Consider the following 22,946-nt stretch of genomic DNA (forward strand, 5'->3'; position numbering starts at 1 on the left):
AATGTTTCGACACAAGTGATCATCCGTCCTCATCTCTTTAATGAAATTAGATTAAGTTCACCTGGGAAAGAGCTGAGAAAGCAGAAAGCCTCACCACCTCCTTTAATCTAAAACCAATTTGCCAGTAATATTCCTGTGCCCGCAGCTTGGGATTTGCCGGCCCTGATTCAAAATGGAGGAGGAACGAGATGAGACCCGAGCTGCCTGGTTGCATTCAGCTCCCCACAGGCTCTGAGAAATTAGAACTGACACCAGCAACACAGGCCTTAATATGGAGATGTCATTTTTTTTCTCTTCTTGATGTGGACTTTGAGGCACACTCAGCCTTTGGTCTATTTCTTTGTATTCCTTCTTTCACATTGGTTAACTTAACGATAAAAAGACAAGTAAGACAAATTACAGTATGAAAGATTAACTCTACCCCCCCAAGGGTGATTTAGTCTGCTTAAGATAATATTTAGACCCGGGGACTTCATTAATTCAGAACAGCAAGGTCAAAAGTAGTTTGGTTACTAGTCAACTATACCTTTGAGCATGAATGAAGATTTGCATCAGGTGTTGCTCTGATATTATTCACAATAAGAACATATATTGTATATATTGTACATCTGCTGTGCATTTAGAGTGTATCTAGGAAGTGAAGAGAGAGGAAATTTGTTTCTGAAATCTAGATGACAGGAATACTGCACAGTCAGTGGTGTGATGTGTGCCCGTATTTGTGGCTCTGAGTCAAAGGGCATGCTCAACAGTGAAACCTGGCCCCAAAGCAAGTTGAGAGGGGGAGGCATGATGCCAGTGAAAGATTTGTAGCTTCTGTAGGGTCATGGAGCAGACACAGCCAAGTGACATCAGCAAAGATGGCTTGTCACTGGCAATGTATTTCATGAAGCAATACAGAGACAAGCAGCAGCACCACTGTGACGTGGCACCCACAGCCTGTTTATAGAACTCGCCTGAAGGTTACCATTATAAAGCATGTAGATTATCCAAGATGTCAGTATATGAGCAAAGCTCAATGAACAAGTGTGGCTTCTTTCTGATGCTTACACATAATCATAATGTAAATGGTCTGCAAAGATATTATGGTGGAGCAGCAGACATGGTACACACAACCCAGATTTGGGCAATGCCTGACCACAGATAAAGTTGGACATTTTCCCTGAACAGCCTATGTTAGAAAATGTATGTTGAAGCAAGCCTTTCAGCTTTTGGACCGATTGAAACCTCACGATCGACATTGTATTTAGCATCGTGTCCACAGATCTGAAGACTAACTGAAAAGTGAGCTTCCTTCCTTGACTTGGTGATGAAGTTTAAGTTGAATACACACTTTTACTGACTTTACCAGAATGTACTGTGTTTACTCGCTTTTGTTTCGAAATGTAAAATTCTGATTCAAGACTCAGAGTAACAAGGGCTTAAACCACAGTACACTTATTAATTATCAGTGATGTCAGTATTACCTAAAAAACAAAAATGTTACTGAGAAAAACATTATTGTTAAACATGTACTTCAATAAAATGGAAAACAACAGCTGCCATTTGTATGTTGAAGCAGACTTGTCACCAGCTGCTGAAGGTAACCAAAGCAGTAACTCGTAATCGAACTTAAGTAAAATCCCATCACCAGTAAAGTACATTACTTTTCAAATTAAGTAATCGGTAATGAAACAAAGTTACTTTTCAAGGTAACTGTGGCAACACTGCTGGTCGTGGTAACACAAAACGTGTCTCTATTTTTTAATTCGATATAATCCAAACCTCTATGAATCTAATGTGAGTTTTGTTGTCTATATAGGCTGTCAGTAAAAAGAATCACTGTAAGTTCAAATATCAAACAAACACAGCTCCAATTATCCCACTTTGAATCATGCAGTCTCGATTCGTCCGCAATAAAACCTTTAAGCAACACGCATCCAGTGAAGCAGTGTGAGTGCGGTTAAACAAGCAACTCAAGACAAAACCCGTGTGGTGTGCCTACAGTGTCTTAAAGTGACACAACACCATGTTCTTATTTTAAGTGGCGTATTGAATAACAACACTGTATACATTTTTCCACAAGAGTAATACAACCAAAATTGACTCAATATTGGCTCCAGATGTTCTGTACCAAGTAGGAAAAAAAACACAAATGGTTTTGTGTGCATTGATGTAAGATTTGAGTGTTTCTGACCGTGCATAAACATAACACTTAAGTGGAGTTTTATTCAATAAACATGGATAGACAGTAATGACTTACACATTTCTCCTGGCTGGATATGCAAGACTGTGTGTGTTAAGCGCTGGCACTGCGTGGCTTTTCCCGACATGACTTGGCTGAGGCGGTCTCCCTAATACAGGAGGGTTTTATTTTCCTTCACAAAATGGCATGTGCAATTGTGGCTAAATATAGAAGTCCCTGTTGTCATTAGAGTTAAAATTTCCTTGAAGAAACATTACATCCCCTTTGGCATGGAATTGATCTCAGCCTAAATCCGCTGTGGCCTTTAAATGAATATTCAGAGAGACTATATTTCTTTCTTAGACAAAGAGGCCAGTGAGCAAAGAGCTCTCTCTATAAGTCATGTTATGTAGACTGTAAGGCAGACTGACTAGCAGCGAAGCCAAACACTGGTCGAGTGTGTCAAAAATAGGCGTCTTTGGAGTGTGCATGGCAGTGAGGTGAAGTCTAAAGGTGGACAGCTTCAGAAAATAATCTCAACTGGTTTAGTTTGAGTACTCCAAATTACAAATGAGAGGCTTTATCATCCATCGAGTGGAATCCATTGTTTCACTCTTGACTTTTTTTCCATGTGAAATGATAGCTGGTCTCAGTAATGTCACCCATGCCCTACATTTCACAGCAATTTTCAGTGAATGGGTCATGGTTTTCATTGCTGTTATTGTACTGTAGTAATATCTGTTTTTGAAGAAATGAAAAGGCCACTAATGGTTTAACCTTTACCCAGATGTTGTTTCACACATAAACCCTGGACTGCTGTATTAATATTCTTTAATAAAACCTAAAAGTCACATTAATTCTTATCACAACAAGTCACAGCGCTATTGATCCATGTAATCACATAACTCTCGCAAGAAATTATTTCATGAGTTACTTTGACAATAGCATTCTGGCTATTAAAGCCTACAATAAATCCCCGTTCTAATTTTACAGCATTTATCAAACTTATCTATTTATCTTATTTCCAATCCCAACTAGAATGCATTAAAAAAATATGCAAGCACAAGTGAACGTGCTACTGATGACCTCAGTCAAAACTGAATCAGGACAAAAAATTTACCGTATGTTGTCTTTGGCATGGGTTTTATTAGTTTCCCCTCATTTTCACATCTATATTTCATTCACTACTGAATGGAAAAATAGCCCATCTCTTGGAGTTAAACAGAGAGAAATGTTGAATCTGTTCATCATTTTCTAAAACACGAGTTATAAACAACAAAGATCTTTTTCATCAAGCTGAGGACACCCCATGAGGCTTGCTAAAAGTCAGCTGTCTATATGTTTTAAAGACATTACAACTTTTGTGAAACCTTGATTTTCAACAGTAATATAGACCCTCAACCTCAATAAAGAGAACGTTTTATGATTTGTCCGAGATCATAACCTTTTCAGAGCTAGTTGAGTCATGAAGGATACTTCCTTTAAGCCTATATAAAAATGTCATTTAGAAAAATGTGTCGATTATATCTTGGCTTGATCAATCTTTTTGAGGTGTTGCTATTCAAAGAAATCTCAAAAGACTCTCAAGTTGATCCGGAATGCCCTTGCAAAAATTCAGACCGCAACAGGATGTGTTTTTCCTGCACAAGCATATTTGGAATTTAATTGAATTTACTCAGTAATAAGTATTGTTTTGCCTTCTATGAGAGATGAGTCATCAGACGAATCAGATGAGTGCAGACAAAACAGATAATAATGAACTGCTTAATAAATGCGACAAAGTTAGACAATCCAGCAGCTGAATGCTTGGGGGCAGAGGTGGCCAAATATTGAATTGCATCCCAGTCTGTTTACTAAACAGAATGGGGCCCAAAAGTCAAATTTAGCTAAATGAGAAGCAATAGAGGGTTTAGCCCTTTTCCACTCAGGCCACATAAAAAATATGGGATATATGGGCTCTTTCACAATGCAAATTTGCAGTGCTCCCCAAATTTCTGGCATCTTTGAGATCAGTTGTGCTGTCCCAAGTCTGAAACAAACGGTTACGCAAAATGAGTTATTGGGATGAGTAAGAAAACATGGCTTTGATTTGGTTATTGCCTTCCCAAGAAATATCAGAATGATTTATACATCTCAGTAAAATGCTTGTTTATCTTCCCTAACTCTTCCGATTCCATCGCTCCAAATTTCGTTTTGTGCTTACGGCCCACTTCCAAATGTTCCATTGTTGCAACCTAAAGCAGTCAGCAGTCAGCAGTCTTCACCACTTTTACACCTGTTGCCAACAGCACAATCTGTTACAGCAAGCAAGCAGGCAATTTAGCACCCACCAATTGGGATCTTAGTAAAAGATCACAATCTTAGAAAGTGGTAAACACTTTCACCAACAGGGCACTGTTTGTTGGAGTGAAAAATAGGACTGTGACAAGGGACGGTATCGGTATAAACATTCTTGATGATACCGCTTATCGATGTCACATCATTAACACTGCTTTTTTTTTTTAAATCGTGCAGGTACAAAAAGAATGATGGAAGATAAAAACTGAAAAACCACAGTTTAAAGAAAAATAAATGGTTTGTCTATTATACAGCCAGCTAGCTGTCACTCGTATTTCAAAAGTTGATAACTGTATTGATTTTTTCCATCAATTACTCAGATAATTGTATGAGACAATATTTCACATTAAAATGTGCACAATATTATGTTCCCAATTATGCTTATGATAGTTCTTTATCTTGCATTGTTTCATGAGGAAACAAAATCAGCCGAACAACAACTCAGAGATATTACACAAGAGAGAGGGTTGTTGTACTCACCATTTTTGAAACTGAGAGCTTTTTGGACATTGATTTATGTGAGGGGCTACATGTTTGATATATGCTACGGATTAAACTGACTATAATTTTTTCAATAATTTTATCATGATTCATTTACTGGTTTGGTCCATAACAAATCAGAAAACAGGGGAAAAAAAAGTCATTGTTTTCTAGTAAAGTAAAAGCAGATGTTTAAAAAGATCTTGTTTTAAATAAACACAGAAGACTATGTATAAGTGTGCTTTCATGAAGGATTAAAAAATAAAGTCAGAGAACATCAACTTGAGAGGATGAAATCAGAGGAATATTAACGGATTATTTAATTGAAATGATGGCTCTTACTTGATTGAGTAATTTTGACACTTGATGTTGTTCCCACTATTTGTGCATGGTATTTCTAATGATAAATAGAAGTGGCATTAGGGTAAAAACAAAACAAAATAAAATAAAACATTCAGAGCCTCCGTCTTGCATTACTTTTCTTGTTCAACCCCTGCAGTGATGACAGGGAGCTGCATGATGACTGACAGGCTTGTGTCGTGACTGTTGCATGACCTAGCTTGCGGCCTTGCTCTTTTCTTGCTTCAGTAAAGAGATAAAAGAATATTGACACGCCGAACTACACATAATGTAAATTGGGCCAGCAATCAATTTATTATTTATAGGGAACTCTGTAGACAGCACTACAGAACTGGGAGCAAAGGTTACAGCCATGCTATCTCATTCATTTACCCGGGAGTAATTGCTAAATGGTAAAATAATTAAAATGTAGTGAGGTTCCCTAAAGGCAATGCATCTTGTAAACAGGTGGCTGCCACCAACCAACCATTACCGAGTCTGTGCTAAACAAATACATCAACGCTTGAGTGACTGACTACAGATGTCAAATGTCAAAGAGTTGATAATGTGAAAAGGAACATTTGATTGGATATTTACATAGCATAAAAAGTTTTCCCAGGTATCTATCTAAATTTTGGGCCTCGAATTTGCTTTGAGTAGGAAAGGCTAAAGAATAAAAACAATATTTCATCTAAATATTGCAGCACACTTTTGAAATCGAACATTAAAACTAGCTAAGAATCTTATATTTACTCAGTGATGCTACCGTTGGTGATAAAGGTTTATGCCTTGGTGATGGTCAGCACTCTTATACATACATATACTTAAAATTATACTTAAAAACCAAGTGTATACAAAATACAAAGTGTTGTAAAACTTAGATGGATAAAACCAAAGACAGTTCTTTAGTAGTGTCTGGTCTGCTGACCTGAGGCACTGCAGGTATGTAGAGGTATGAGGCACTCAGAGAGGCAAAGACAAAAAATAGTATCATAAAATCAACTCTTTAATTTCCTACGTGCTCCAGATTGGGGGCAAGTAGTAGCATTTTTGACCAACTGAAGATGTTTGCGCAAGAACTGGCCGACTCCAAAATAAAAAACATTACAGTAATTCAGCCAAGATGTAATGAAGGCATGGATTACTGGTTCTAAATACTGTTGCCCAAAATTGAAAGAATTAACATAAATTTGACAACAGCAACAATTTGCCAGTCCAATTTCAAATGCAAATTTGAGACTGTTGGCCTCAGATAAGACGCCGAGGGCCCAAGCCAACACGGTGTGACTGAAACTCAACACCATAACTTCTGTTTTCTTTTTAACTTTTTGTCCTCAAAACAGGACAAAGGTGACCTTAAGGACAAATATTCTTTTTGCTTAGCAGGACGTGGCTCTGACTGTCTCCTGCATAGCACTGAAAAACTTACATACCACGCCTTCCTACGATAGAACCCAGGGCCAGCAATTAAAAACAGAAAGGGCCACACATTGAACCTTGCGGAACACCATATCACAGTGGGGAGAAGTGTGATTTAGCCAATCAAGGTTAACACAAAATAGTCCTGCCAGTCAAATAGGATCTAAACCATTTCAGTGCTTTCACTTGCCCACCTGGCACCACGTGTTCACCACGTGTACACAATATGTTCTTAGAATAATATCAGAAAATCAAAAAGAGTAATTTAATTAGGAATGAGGCTAACATATTAAGTTAAGAATCACAAACTATTCTTCATAAGTTATTTAGGGACGTGTGACCTAAAAAGCAACAAATTCCATATTGTTCTACACACAGAAATGCTAATCCCAAAAACAGCCCTGCATTTTTCACATCAGAGTCTTGTAAATTTATCAGCAGTGGTACGACTGACAGAACGCCTATTGCTTCTCATCTTTCTTTTCATCAAAACTATGAATTCCTTCCTCTCTTCACTTCGAGATGACTTTTTGTCAGTTGCATAAACACGGGGAATGCAGCCTTACCTTGCTGTCAATGTCACTCTCACCATCACACTATAAGACAAAAGAAACAGACACAGGATATATAGGGAATTATTCATTAGGCTCCCCATGCAGCTCATAATCAATGCGGATGTTATTTTTGTGTACAACCTCTCATTCGCTGACAGCTTTCAGAACAAAAGACAGGTTGAACGGAGATAGAAAAGTCTTGTAGTCTCTGAGAGGTCTTCAAGTTTCAAAAGCAACAGAGCCGTACAGAGCGATTCTGATGTTTTTGTAACAAATTCAATGTTGTACTGTATACATATAAAAGATAAAAAAAGTGAAACATTCAACACAGTTCTTTTATAAAGAGCCTGTTCAATGACTTCACATTCAGTGGCTGCTTCTCATTTAGCATTTTAACTGTGCTTTTAAATTGGACAATAGCATCCCAAGGACACAGAGCCTTGACTGTCGGTGTCCTTAGAGCCTATTAAATGTGGTATTTACCAATCCACCTTGCGACAAACACCAGCATTTAAGTTGTATTCGCGTCTGAAAAACGCTAAAGGAACTGCTTTCAAAAATATGCCTTGTCTGGCATGGTCAAAGGACAATTTGTCTTCTATTTAATTTGTAATTGAAGGATGTAGTCTGGCTGGTGTACCTGAAGTCTTCAGTACAGTAATGAAAAATATTATATTTTGGAAAAAAAAAAAGGATATTTTTGAGTGAATCTGAAATAAAGTATAAAGTGAAGTGAGGCCTTCCGTTTAGAAGAGAAACACATTAAAATTCTCAAGTTTGATCAAATTAAACCACTTCCTTACTTCCATTCATTATATCTGTCACTGATGGATCTTTGATTGCCTTTTAACTCTGTGAGTCGCTTTCAAACAGCTTTGTGCGAGTAACTTGTGCAGTGAGCTGCAGGCCTGTCACACTCACAGGCTACATGAGAATTAGCACAATTTGCACAAACGGAAGGGGGGCTGGGCCCCCGTGGAAAAAACACCTTCAATCTGTCAATTTAGTCTCTTTGGCAAAAGATTTAAGTGGACCCTCTTTATTTGGTCTCATTCCCTTCATGAGTTGGGATCTGAAGGAGGGAGCTGGGTCAGTGGAAGCACAGCAGCCTTTTGTGGCCAATGTGGTGGGTCCAAATGTATAATTAAGTAACAAGAGTAATCAGTGCAAGGGCTCAGTGGCCAAGATCTCTCAAAGGTGGAGTGGTGAAGCAGAGAGCCTCTGTGCCTTGTGAGGCATTCAATTTAGCAAAGAAAAGGAATGGCGCTTGCTTTACTGGAATTAAGTGTATATACGTCTATATATGAAAAAATTAATACTGCGCAGGTAATTCACAACATGGGATAAAACCGTATGCTAGAATTACAGACTGACAGACTGTTCACGCGTTTTGGTGAATGCTGTTGATTTTAGTTTACAGAGAATGTCAGTCTCTGTTATGCTATTGAAAATAAAATCCTGGTCCAAGCTCATTCTTATTTTGGTGTAAGAGTTCTTACAACAGGTTTCTACTCTGATTGAAGAGTTTTCTGTGCAAAACCCCCCCCCCCCCAAAAATCTTTATAGTACTGGTGCTTTGTCGAAAGATCTTTACCAAAGACAATTGAGCATCCAAGAGTATAGTTGCCTCAGGTCTCCATTCAGACTATTTTGTGGGCAAATTAATTGCCAGACTTTTCTACACAACTTAAGGAAGGGAATAACAATTTTAATTCACAATTTTTTAAATCTACAATTATTCTCTGGTGTTTATTCATAACTCTCTTCAGTAACACATCCAAAATTTTGTTCTTGACCAAATTTCTTTCTGAGTCCCAAGGACATAATGTACATGAGATGATGCATCTTCGTTTGCCCACCTTGTCTAAGCTAACCTCTACCACTGAAGACAAGTTGAACCTTTAGTGAGGTAGTATGTACGGTATTCACTAGATGAAAGCTAAAAGACCGATCCCAACAGGGGTTAGAGACATGTAGCGGGGAAACACAACACTGATAAGAACAGGCAAGGAGGGTGGTGTAGAGATGAAGGGATGATTGTGTGGAAGTGGTGTTTGAGTTGTTTTCCCATCGCTTTGCGCAATTGCCTTGTAGAACTATTTGCCATGGCTGAGAATAACATAATAAGCCCCAAACACATTTGATTGTCCCCTGCTTGAAAATAAAAGACAGATTGTTGACGGATGGGAAGCACAATTTAACAAAGACATTCATAACAAAGACATTCATTCAGACATAGCCATGAGCAATGTGTGGACATTGTTCAAATGGGCATGTTATTGTAGGTGGCTCGTTAATTGTGCGAGTGTACAATGTTACAAGGTACAGATACATAAATACATACAAACTGCACATCCTGTATATACTGGGACCAGATTCAGTGGATGTCTCATAAAACCCCCTGCGCACACATGACCTCAGATTCACTCTCCCATCAGCCAGTACATCAAGATGCATTTGATATTTGCACAACTTTGAACACTTTGCAGACAAGAGAATTATTACGCCAGTAAATCTGATTATAATCATGTCTTGACCTAGGCAGCCCCTGATCCCAATCTGTGGACAGTTTTTCTGCCAGGTTTTGACAGACGTGTAGAGTGAAGACAATAAGCGTTGCACATCCCAGAACACATTAAAGCGACCAGTTCAAATTAATCGCACAGTTCCACTTGTCACAGTCTGAAGAAAGTCAGGCATCAGTTGTGCCACAGGGACAGAGAGAGAACTCTGGAAGAACAACAATTTTTGAATAATAGCAGCAAAAAGCATTTGCTACAGCATTTTCCCACCTGTGGACACAGAAATGCAGAAAGCTTGGCTGTGGCCACTGATAGATGTCTATGTAAAGTCAAAAAAATCAGACTGAAAAGTTAGATCCATGTGAGAGAGAATGTTTGAAAGGAATGTATTATAACAACAGCAATAACAGTAATGCAACCATGTGAGTCTTAAAACGAGCAAAGCGACTACAATCGTCCACAGGTCACAAAGTAGGTGCTCAAAGTAAAAACAGAATTCAAAAACAAGTGGTTGCACTTGACTCCATTAGTTGTGAAAGCACAAGTAAGCAATGAGACTTGCTAACAGTATCACATCTGTCTCAGCCATCTGACCTTTGCATAGAAAGACATGATTAAAGTGGGGTGAGTATAGCAGCTCCTAGATTTAGAAAATATTGATGCTGGTAAGGTGGAAAAATGGAGCACTAGTTAGCACATCCGCCTCACAGTTCAGAGGCACAAGGTTCGATTCCAGATCTGGCTTTCACGTGTGAGCTAATGAAGGTTAAAGACGTTTCCAACATAGAAATGATTGCAAGTGCAGAATAGAACTCAGCATCCTCTTCAGAAACCATATTTCATCAGGGCACCTCAGACTGGCTCTGCAAACAGAGCAATGGCTTCGATACAAAGAAAAATGCTTTTTGTATTACCCAGACACACATTGGCCTCTGGTTTGAAGCTGACAAACCTAAGGCAAGTATCAATGGAGGCCATGTAAATCAAGTCAATTGAGGATGGATATAGTCCTGACCTGAGGCCAAACAAACAGACATTAACATTACCCAGAGTCCCTGTAAACAGCGCTGAGATCTGGCAGCAATCTGCTTGACTTCCGTGCAAAATATGTGGTCAGGAGGCAGGAGAGTGTACGCATGGATTGACAAGAATAGTGGCCGAGCTAAACCTGAACGTCTTACTTACTTTCGCTTACTCCACTTAAGTAAAACACTGTCTTTTCATTTCCAAGATAAAATCCCTGAGCACTCACTGCGGTGGAGTGGGAACATCGGCTGGGCTGCAGGTGTGATCCTTAGAGGAGTTTAACAAAAGAAAAAACAGACTGTAATAGCAGATGTATGAGGGAGCTGGGAAAATCTTTTTCGCTCAGAGACAGGGGAAAATGGCAAGAATCTCTCAAGGCATGGGAATTCGAAAGCGTACAATGAATAAAGCTGAGGATAGAGGGAAAAGAATGCAAGTAAGAAAAAGAAAATCGTGATTTATGTGTTTTGTATGTATTTGTATTTGGCTGCAGCTTTGTCCCCTTCAGATGTGAACGCTCACAGTTGCACATGTGCTAGCCTTAGCAGCTCCCACTGTTTTGACATGGCCCCAGGCCTAGTGCTGTAGCCAGACACCGGGCATTGGAAATTTAAGTCGGGCATAGGAGAAATTAGGCGAGGAGGCAAGGAAATGGGATGTTGACTTGAACTGGCCCTGGGGGCAGCTGAGAGAGTGTCCCTGCACAGCTTCGCTGGATGCCTGACAGTTTGATGGAGTGAGTGGAGGGTACCCTGCGGCCCAAGCTGCCGTCTACAGCTCAGATGTAGCCCAGCAAGAAACATATTGAGCCTCCGGGCATCGCTCTGTACTGCTACTACCCTCATTGCTCTCTTTCTCACTCTGTGCTACTTCAACTGGCTCTCTCTTTCTCAATGATTCTGTGATGCCAATGTAGGCAGAGAAGTGAGCTCACAATTAAAATCACATTTTCACCAAGCAGTACACTTCAGTTAATCCCTACCCTGACATGGTTCGGTTTCCACCACAGGGTGATAGTTGTTTTAAGAGCTATAAGTAGTGTAACGTCACACCAAAACAAAAGTATAATCTTCCAATGAATTCTGTGAAGATAAGGTACAGTTTTTAAACCATAAAACCCACTAAAGTGGCCAGCAAAAAGAAGTGCATCCCAACAGATTTTTTGTAAACCAATTTTGGTCGAATATTTCCACAAATTAGGCTCCAGCGTACCCACGGTCCTCGTGAGGATAAGCAGTTTGGACAATGGATGGAGATTCGGACAAACAGGCGTCAATGGGCACTACAATCAATGAAACTACAGAGTGCAATTTATATATATATATATAAATGCAGTTTACAAGGATTCAACCACAGGGGACTTTTTTACAAAATTGGTTTTCTAGAGTCTAGAAAGATTTTGACAAAGCTTCGTTTTCAAAGTAGGTGCACTCATTTACGATATACATATATTGCACTATATGTACTCGGTAAGCTTTTCTACATAATTTCTTTTGTCACAAGCAAATTATGATTCGAGTTCCACCCTTTTGTTACTGTACCACCACCCCAATATAGTGGTTAAAGTTCTTTTGTATGCTTATTGTCAATGAAAAACCAGAGAAAGAGCACACTGTCTTAAAATGAATCAAATGGTACATATACATGATATGATAACTATCAATACGTGCACATACAAACACTCTCTTCTGTAAAAAGTACAAAACCAAGCCTCCCCATTAAACGTTTTGATCCACAAAAATGTATGCTTCTTTATTACTCCCCTTTTTGTTTGTAAAATGATGAGCACTACAGATGCTGTGCGCTGAGCTAGGCCAGCACATGGGAGGAAAGCAAGAGGAGAGGGAGGTGTTGGGAGGCAGAAGGGGAGTCAGGCGGTTGGCAGGCTGCAGTTGTAATGAAAAGAATCTGGCGGTGGCCCACTGCGCGCTGGTCATGAGAAGCATGTGTCGCCGGGGGGGCTCTACCGCTAATTTAAGGGGGCAGCCAAGCATTTCACGCTAGGCTTGTCATCAGGCCAGAGGGGGCCTCATACTGGGCGACAGCAATTGTGAGGGTATGTAGGTAGTTTGGGGAGTTGGTTTGAGGAAACCAGCAGAAAGGTCCACTTACCAGCACCCCCTCCGTTGTACCTCCTGCCTGCACTCGGCAATGATCAAACACCATCGTGGGGATGGTGTGGAATTACAAATGAATAACCTGTGGCAATGGCAATGGACACATCTTGCCTTCCTGTTCACTTCTCTCCAAAGATTGCTCTGTACTCATTATCAAGCAAGACTTGATCAGAGTTAACATGGAATCACTATCGTGAATGTTTGTTGATATATGTATTATTAAGTCAGCTGGGCTAGGCAACAGCATCCCGTGAACCTGCATAGTGTGTTGTATGAACAATGCATGGATGGATATGATAAAATAAAAACAAATTTGAGCATTCTAAACTATTTGAACATCGGGATAAATAAATGATTCGTTTTAAAAACTCTCAAGTGATGCTATGAATTTTGCCACAAAGCTAAATGCGGTTCCTCTAACAAGCTATGCAATAAGAATATATCAATAAAGGTCAATATAATATTTAGTAATTATCAGAATAACATTGTTGATACAGTTTAAAAATAAAAAATAGGACATCTTAATTTGGTAGATATCTCATTAATTGCAAGCAGGCCCAAGTGTTCATAACGTGAATGATAGTGATCGACAAGCACGATTCTGTCCCTTGCAGCTTCTCTGAAAGGTCTTTCAAAAAATCAGGCACATGTTTGGCCAGCCCCACTGGAAATTAAAAACTATTTATATTTTATGAGTGAGTAAAAAGATGGAAATGTTCATGGAAATCTTGTGGAAGAAGAACTGCTACTTTCTAAGAAAAAAAGTTACTGTCTCGAATTAAACAGGAAACTTGAAGATGCATGTGAGACCAGACAAAGAGTGAGAGGAGGAGTTTGAGGGATGAAGGTAGTGTTGAAAAGTGAATGGTGGTTGGTAGATGAGGGGAAGATTAACACACTGTGTGAGGAGTTTGTTGCCTCTGGAACAAGCCTCCACATGACACAAACTGGAAATGATATGAAGCAGAGCGAGGAAGACAGAGAGCTCTGTAGAGCGAAAGAAGAGAGAGGGAGCCACAATGCACATCTTCAGGCTGTGAATAATTTAGAGGAGCACTGGGGAGATGAGATGAAGATGAACACAAAACACTGGCAGCGTTTGACCTGGAGCTGGAGCTACATCAGTGCACATCACAGAGTGGAAAGCTTTCTCCGTCTTCTTCCCTTAGTGTGCATCCGTTTTCTTGGGGTTCCTCTTCATCTGCCTTCCTTTGTGGCAGCGAGGAAACAGCTGAATGCTATTCTAGTTTCACCTCACATTCGATGAAACTCAACAGGATGGTTGACAACTCTTTTTTTTTCTAGACATGGCAAAACAGTTTGAAGCCGTCTGGCACAAAACATATTCAATACATGCAGGGACAGAAACCAGTTTAGTCTGGCTCAAACTAGTTCAAAAAATTCAAATCAAATCAAAATGTTTTGCTTTGCTGTCTGCAGCCAAGTTCACTAATGTCGAGGCATACAAGATCCAGACCGAACACCTAATTGTTTCTCAAAATCATTGAAAATGAATGAAAATGGGAAAAAAGTGCCCCCCCCCCACACACACACACCCATCTTTGCTCCACCATTCTCTCACTCCTTTTGCTCAGTCTGTGTGGCTCATATTATTGGGATGTTCCTTGTTTGTAAATGTGCCAAGTTGTGTGCACCAGTGCGGGCTGTCTATTATAAGCGGGCCTTTGGGGGCAGCCTTTCCATATGGCGCCACATATGGCACTCAGCAGCATCAATTAATGTTGTTATGATAGTGATTTTTATGAGCTATGCTTTCACTGCATTGCTGTCTTGACTAATCCTTACTGTTTCTTCTTTTTACCACTGCAGGTTCTTCAAGCTGCTTTTCTTTCCTTTCCTCAGATGCTCAACAATTTAGCCCTTGAACAGCAAGGAATGTAAAAATGCCCAAAGCCTTCCTATTATAACACCAAATTCACATTTAAACAATTGCCAAACTATTGCTTTTTTTATGGTTTTACTCTGTAACACATTTTCAAGGTGTCACGTGGTTCTGATTTCTAAAGACTTAGTTCTCCACATTGTTTGAAGACTTTATGTGGCCATATTAGGCCAGCGCATGGCCCATTAGTGTCGACATTAGGCGTACATTTATGCATAAAGCAATCTGTAGGAATATAAGATTCGGAATCAGGAAGTTTTCGCCCCACCGTTCCTTTGGTGAGGGATCTGACAAGAAACTTAGCAAAAAGCTCAGTTTAAAAAGCTCCCAGCCACACTAGACTTGTCAACGACACCACAATTAGAGACGAGATCACTGGCGGTTAGCGGCGAGAAACAGTGAGCAACTCTTTCGTTTGAGGAAAACACTCAAAGCAAGGTTTTAAAATGATTTCAGGTTTCTAATCACTCTCAGGATAAAAGGCCTTGGTGTGTACGTTTGTATCCGCATAGGGAGTTTCCCTTGCCATTTCTCTGCTTCTGATTTTTATTGTGTTTTTTTTCTCCTTTTCTTTCCAGCAGGCAGGCAAGCTGGCAGGCAGCACTGTTTGAAGGTGCAGTCAGAAGCGAGTGTGGGCCTGATGCTTTGTAGTAATATTTCCAGCAGCACAATCTCATTACTCTTTGACGTGGGAGATGCATGCAGGGGCGGATTGTCATTTCATGCTGTCAAAAGTTCCGTGAGGGGAACTGGCAATGGGAATAGAACTTCAATGACCTGCATGTTTCGTGCTCATTGAGACTGAATATATTAGGCCAAATACCACACACAGAATGCAATGGACCTGATGTTTGAGAATGCTTGTAAAATGAATATTCAGTCCCCCAAGAGTGAGGGATTTCTCTCATTTGATAACTTAGACAATGGATCTATTTCACCGCCTCCTGAACTTGTTTGTGTAGCTTTGGGCCTAATTAACACAAATGGGAGTGAGTCATAGATTTGTAAGTCTCAAGTCATTGAAGTTCAAGGTTGCAAACATTTGCAATGTTTGTGATTGAAGGAAATTTTGAACATTTTTAGTGAATATTTGTGACTTTCAACAAACCCTGACGAGAACACATTTACTGCCTTCGAAACCTCACAATTGTTTGCCGCTCAGTGGGATAGCAGCGTACTTATAAATTACTGGCCCATACCAGAGTTCTAGAATTGTTGTATGACAACATCTCTTACTGACAATCCACTGTCTAATTAGGCTTTAGGGCACACCACAGCACTAAGACAGCTGTGAGCCAGGTGACATCTTAAATCTGCACAAGCTTTAATTAGGTCAGCTAAAACTCTGCAAAGTGTCTTACCACATTTATGCAGATGACACTCAAATCTAGGTGCAATTGATGGCAGTTGAACATGAGCCTGAGGAGTCACTCTGTTAGTGTATCAAACAGATCAGTCTTGGGATGCAGAAAACCATTTTGTCCAGCTAAACCCAGACAAAATTGAAAAATGATTGCATGTGACCTACAGAATCACATAGAAAATTATATCAATTGCTTTGAAACTACTTCTCTCAAAATGGCCTCTTAATAATTAGATAGAGGACTTGAGGCAGACCGACCATCCGTCCGTCCGTCCATCCATCCACCCATCCATTTCTTTGCATAAGGTTTGAATGATTGACAGGCTAGTCCTGGAATTATCATTGTCATTCCCAAATTGACAGGCAAATGCTCATCATCGATCTCATATGTATATATATTTTTCAACACAAACGTAAAATGAACGACAATCAAGTCATTCAAGTCATCACGTCTCAAGTCAAGACTGCAGTCTTTAATTCCCAAAGTCCGATTTTAATCTCAAGTGTTTCAGTTTTTGTCAAGTCACAAGTTATCAAAACAGTGCCTGGAGTTAATTCGCGTCCAAATCACAATGTCTAAGACCACATCATTGTGTGTAAATCTTGCCTGTTAACAGGCAGCAAATACAGGTAGCTATGTTTTGAGAAGTGTAACAAAAAGCATCCACTTGGGATAACTGGTAAGTCTCCCTGCCAATGAAAAAAACAACTTGGGGTGCCCTTCCAGCTGGATTTCACTGAGTTTATTCAATGCAATAAAAGCTGTGCCCTGTTTAAGAAAGTGCCAAGCACTGACTGAAGGGCCTGGTTACCATGCAAACCCCAGTCTGTTGCTGGGGTGACTATCCCAAAGTGCTTCCTGGGTAATTTTCAAGGTCACTGGTTTGTGCACGCCTATGTGGTGCAGATGGGTCCACCCTCATTTAGAGCCCAGCAGGAGCTCTTTCATTATACCCGGTGAATGGCCTCATTCATCCACTTCACCTCCATTGGTCACACTGAGTCTCTTTAGAGCGCCTAGGACAAACTTTTCCCTCATTCTACTTCCTGATCTTCTGCGCACCACTCACCTCAGTCATGTTTAATCTTAGTTCTCGAGCATGTGCTGGTTGAAACTTTGGCGTAAACCTTTGACAGCAAACCATTATTAATGGATGATGCATTTTCTAGGCAAGAATACTGCATATGTTTGGTTTTGAGGGTGAGAATTGCTGTTCAGTAGGTTTGGATTGGACTGCTAATTTATTGGAAAATGTTCTCGGTTATTCATCTTATTTCATCCAAATCATTCATTTTAGTAACATTAAAAAAATACAACTTTATGGGAAAGGTTTTGAGCAAGTCGGTTGAGAGAAAACTTGTGAGCCTTGACCTCAACCCCATCAAACATCTTTAGGATGGAAGTGAAGGCACTTTAATTTCCACGGGGAAATTAGATGTGGTTAAAAAAACTAAACTTGCAGTGTTCCTTAGAAAACAAAATCTACAATTTGTTCTAAGAAACTTGACAACTAATATTTTGTTGGGGAGGAAACTGAGAAGTGAGAAAAAAAACCCCGCAATGTTACAACTAATTCACATTGACTGTGGAACGGATGTGTTGTGGCCTCCTTACAGACCCCGTGAGAGAAAGAAACCATCTTGGCTAGGCGACCGCACTTTATCTTGGAGTCATCCAGTCTTCCCTCAAGCGTCTCCAATCAAAATCTAAAATGCTGCCGCTTGCCTCCTAACTGGAGCTTGTAAGAGGGAGCACAAACAACCCAATTCTGGCCCACCTACACTGGCTCCCAATAAATTTTAAAGTTCATTTTAAAATACTTCTATTTGTTTTCAAATCGTTAAATGGCCTCACCTCAGGTAACCTCTCCGAGCTCCTTCACCCCAAGTGTCAGCGTCAATTACGCGTTATGGGGAGAATATGCAAACACTACACAAAAAAAGAAACCTGGAAGTTGGGTATTCAGGTGTATACCAACAAAACAGCAAAATGACAAAAGTGTCACAACTGTGCCAGAGCACGGTCTGCCTGCACTTCCCTCGGCCACACCCCTTTCGTTACCGTAATGTCTGTCACCTGGTTCCTCTTGTTACCCTGTGTATTTAAGCCCTGCCCGTGTATTTCTCCCTGTCGGTGTCTACTGCTGTGATCCGTCCCTGTCCGCGCCCAGTGTTCCTGTCGTTTGGTTTTCCTCGGTCTGTCTGGAGGCTCACGGTCAGAATTTTATCCTTGTCCAAGTGTCCATGTATCCAAGTTTCCAAGAAGACTTCTGTCTGTTTTCTGGCCGTGAGTCTCTATCCCGTTTGTGTCTTCGTTTCCCCACCTGACTCCCTTCCAACTCCCTTTCCCTTCAATAAATCCTGGTTCAAGCTGCATTTGGTCGCCCTGGCTCACCTCATTCCTGACAGAAGACACCGACCAACACAGCGACCAGCGCTTGGACCCCCCCCCCCTCCACCACCAGCTTCCGTTGTCCAAGCCAAGCCAAAGCCAAGAAACCAAAGCCAAGCCAAGCCCAAGCCAAGCCAAGCCCAAGGAACCAAAGCCAAGCCAAGCAAAGCCAAGCCCAAGAAACCAAAGCTAAGCCCAAGCCACAGCCCAAGCCACAGCCGAGCCGAGCCAAGCCACAGCCGAGCCAAGCCAAGCCACAGCCGAGCCGAGCCGAGCCACAGCCGAGCCGAGCCGAGCCACAGCCGAGCCACAGCCGAGCCACAGCCACAGCCGAGCCACAGCCGAGCCACAGCCGAGCCACAGCCGAGCCACAGCCGAGCCACAGCCGAGCCACAGCCGAGCCACAGCCGAGCCACAGCCGAGCCACAGCCGAGCCACAGCCGAGCCACAGCCGAGCCACAGCCGAGCCGAGCCGAGCCGAGCCAAGCCAAGCCCCATCTGCGACGCCATCGGACCCGTGGCCGCCATCGGTTCCCCAGGTCGCCGCCCGAGTGCGGTTCATGTCCCCCAGGTCGCCGCCCGAGTGCGGTTCATGTTCCCCAAAGTTGCTGCCGATTGCGCGTCAGGCCCCAGTGTGTGCCGCGAGTGTGGCCCTGGGCCCCTGACCTCCGCTGAGTGCAGTTCTGTTCCCCAAGTTCCTGCCGATTGCGCGTCAGGCCCCCAGTGTGTGCCGCGAGTGTGGCCCTGGGCCCCTGACCTCCGCTGAGTGCAGTTCTGTTCCCCAAGTTCCTGCCGATTGCGCGTCAGGCCCCCAGTGTGTGCCGCGAGTGTGGCCCTGGGCCCCTGACCTCCGCTGAGTGCAGTTCTGTCCCCCTAGTCGCCGCCCGAGTGCGGCTCTCTGCCCACCCGCCCCCCCGCGTGCCGTCGTGAGGGATTGGATTTTGGGACGTCGGGAGCCGTCCCTTGTGGGGGGGGTACTGTCACAACCGTGCCAGAGCACGTGCTGCCTGCACTTCCCTCGGCCACACCGCTTTCGTTACCGTAATGTCTGTCACCTGGTTCCTCTTGTTACCCTGTGTATTTAAGCCCTGCCCGTGTATTTCTCCCTGTCGGTGTCTACTGTTGTGATCCGTCCCCGTCCGCGCCCAGTGTTCCTGTCGTTTGGTTTTCCACGGTCTGTCTGGAGGCTCACGGTCAGAATTTTATCCTTGTCCAAGTGTCCATGTATCCAAGTGTCCAAGAAGACTTCTGTCTGTTTGCTGGCCGTGAGTCTCTATCCCGTTTGTGTCTTCGTTTCCCCACCTGACTCCCTTCCCACTCCCTTTCCCTTCAATAAATCCTGGTTCAAGCTGCATTTGGTCGCCCTGGCTCACCTCATTCTTGACAGAAGACACCGACCAACACAGCGACCAGCGCTTGGACCCCCCTCCACCACCAGCTTCCGTTGCCACAGCCGGGCCACAGCCCAAGCCACAGCCCAAGCCACAGCCCAAGCCACAGCCAAAGCCGAGCCAAAGCCGAGCCGAGCCAAGCCAAGCCCCATCTGCGACGCCATCGGTTCCCCAAGTCGCCGCCCGAGTGCGGTTCATGTCCCCCAAAGTTGCTGCCGATTGCGCGTCAGGCCGCGAGTGTGGCCCTGGGCCCCTGACCTCCGCTGAGTGCAGTTCTGTTCCCCAAGTTCCTGCCGATTGCGCGTCAGGCCCCCAGTGTGTGCCGCGAGTGTGGCCCTGGGCCCCTGACCTCCGCTGAGTGCAGTTCTGTTCCCCAAGTTCCTGCCGATTGCGCGTCAGGCCCCCAGTGTGTGCCGCAAGTGTGGCCCTGGGCCCCTGACCTCCGCTGAGTGCAGTTCTGTTCCCCAAGTTCCTGCCGATTGCGCGTCAGGCCCCCAGTGTGTGCCGCGAGTGTGGCCCTGGGCCCCTGACCTCCGCTGAGTGCAGTTCTGTTCCTGCCGATTGCGCGTCAGGCCCCCAGTGTGTGCCGCGAGTGTGGCCCTGGGCCCCTGACCTCCGCTGAGTGCAGTTCTGTTCCCCAAGTTCCTGCCGATTGCGCGTCAGGCCCCCAGTGTGTGCCGCAAGTGTGGCCCTGGGCCCCTGACCTCCGCTGAGTGCAGTTCTGTTCCCCAAGTTCCTGCCGATTGCGCGTCAGGCCCCCAGTGTGTGCCGCGAGTGTGGCCCTGGGCCCCTGACCTCCGCTGAGTGCAGTTCTGTCCCCCAGTTCGCCGCCCGAGTGCGGCTCTCTGCCCACCCGCCCCCCCGCGTGCCGTCGTGAGGGATTGGATTTTGGGACGTCGGGAGCCGTCCCTTGTGGGGGGGGTACTGTCACAACCGTGCCAGAGCACGGGCTGCCTGCACTTCCCTCGGCCACACCCCTTTCGTTACCGTAATGTCTGTCACCTAGTTCCTCTTGTTACCCTGTGTATTTAAGCCCTGCCCGTGTATTTCTCCCGGTCGGTGTCTACTGCTGTGATCCGTCCCTGTCCGCGCCCAGTGTTCCTGTCGTTTGGTTTTCCACGGTCTGTCTGGAGGCTCACGGTCAGAGTTTTATCCTTGTCCAAGTGTCCATGTGTCCAAGAAGACTTCTGTCTGTTTGCTGGCCGTGAGTCTCTATCCCGTTTGTGTCTTCGTTTCCCCACCTGACTCCCTTCCCACTCCCTTTCCCTTCAATAAATCCTAGTCCAAGCTGCATTTGGTCGCCCTGGCTCACCTCATTCCTGACAAAAAGGATGCATACTCATAACACCTGCTCTCTTGTGGCTGTTTTGCAATTAAGAACTATGAATTATCGGAAAATATGAAATTGCCATTCATTTATTGCAATTTTAAGAACAATTGCTGCACTGAGATACATATGTCTTTCTTTAAAATTGTGTTTTTTGGAGGAAACATTTTTGTATCAAAAGTGCTATTGGTATCACTACTTGGTATTGGTGACTACTCAACGATTCAGTACAAATACTGGTAATCGGTCTGAAACAAAAAGGTATCAAACATCACAAATTGAAACGTTCAAACGTATTTCATTAAAACTTTTCTAGGGGTCACTGATTAACCCTGAAATGGTTAGCAACATGTTTCAGTGTTATGATGAGGGTGACTAGTCCATATACTATGTACTTTCTATTCAAATTATTCTCTTTGTGTCTTTGATTTGCTCTAAAGGCATCAAGCAATTATTCCAGTTGGATTGTGCATCATTCTCCCCCAAGGTACTGTAGCCGCAGCACTTAGCAAAGCCTGTGGGTCCACTACATTTTCCTTGTCTTTAAGTGAGTCCCAAGTTTGAGATGGTGCAAAGTGACTAATTGTCCTGGGTTGTTCATATGCCAGGGATGAGATCTACTTTAACTGGTGACAGGGCCCACAGTTTTCTCACACTCACCTCCTGGCTCACTATCTTTCTCCTTCTTGCAGGAGATTTACCCACACTGCTTCTCAAACTACTGAGCTGTAAAATTGAGTTGAGGCTAGGCAAGATTCAAAATGAAACTTGGCATTGTGGACGCACTAACCTTGAGGAGGGTCACTGCTGCTGGCGGCACCTAAAGACATGGAGACAGAATATCAGCCATTTTGGATGGAACAGAAGGTAAAGATGAGGAGGGAGGGAAGATCATAGTTGAAGAAGAAAGCTTGACCAAGCCCATCTAAATAAGCATGTGCACACACATCTACAAATGTGTGACCATAATAAGAAAAGTAAATAAAATCATTATGTTTTCAAACAAGATCCACTCTCAAATGTAAACTCCCATTGTTATTCACTTCAAAAATTCCAGCTCAAGACTCGCAATTAAAACAATAATTGTAATGAAATAACAAAAACAAATATTTGCTGATGAAATGTACAGTACATAGTATTTGACTAAAATGGTGTACTGTCATCACAGCCCCGATAAAACTAGCCACTGTAATGAAATAGAAGTGTGTACTGACCCTTGAATATAATGTGAACAATCAATTACTAGGAATCACAGACAGAGCTAAGGATTAGATGGTCTCAAATGGAGCATCAGTCCCACACACTATCATTTGCAGGAAAATTACTTCAGTAATGAAGAATCTAGGCCCATAAATCCTTGTGGCCTCACCTTCCTTCGCCGGCCAAGTCCCGATGGGGAGCTAGTAAAAAAACCCTTTAAAAAATTCATAGCGCAATTTTGCTCAAATCCCTCCCAGCAAGCACAATTATGGAACTTTCATCTCAATTGATTTATGTCCCCGGCTAGGAGCGGGAGGTGCATGGCTTAAAGGCGGGTGGGGCTCGAAAAAGGGAAGGGAAAAACAAGTGGTAAATCATTGTTTTTAAAAGAGAAGGACCAAGGTATTTGTCACTT

The 22,946-nt window shown here is 42.8% G+C and overlaps 1 protein-coding gene across 10 annotated transcripts in view; it reads right to left on the bottom strand.

Annotated features, from left to right (window-relative positions):
* Positions 1 to 22,946, bottom strand: part of fbrsl1 (fibrosin-like 1) — a 232,041-nt gene that overhangs the window by 80,923 nt on the left and 128,172 nt on the right. For 7 of the 10 annotated variants that reach the window (XM_061277968.1, XM_061277973.1, XM_061277967.1 and 4 more), the window contains exons 5-6: positions 22,122 to 22,151; positions 7,303 to 7,332 (exon numbers count right to left, since the gene is read on the bottom strand). The exons of 1 other annotated variant lie outside the window; for it this stretch is intronic. In XM_061277968.1, the coding sequence (XP_061133952.1) occupies positions 7,303 to 7,332; positions 22,122 to 22,151 (60 nt within the window). The remainder of the gene's footprint in view (positions 1 to 7,302; positions 7,333 to 22,121; positions 22,152 to 22,946) is intronic. 2 more of the 10 variants (XM_061277970.1, XM_061277969.1) reach the window with 2 other exon arrangements.

The sequence above is a fragment of the Syngnathus typhle genome, linkage group LG5 (assembly GCF_033458585.1).
Source record: "Syngnathus typhle isolate RoL2023-S1 ecotype Sweden linkage group LG5, RoL_Styp_1.0, whole genome shotgun sequence".
NCBI classification, from domain to species: Eukaryota; Metazoa; Chordata; class Actinopteri; order Syngnathiformes; family Syngnathidae; genus Syngnathus; species Syngnathus typhle.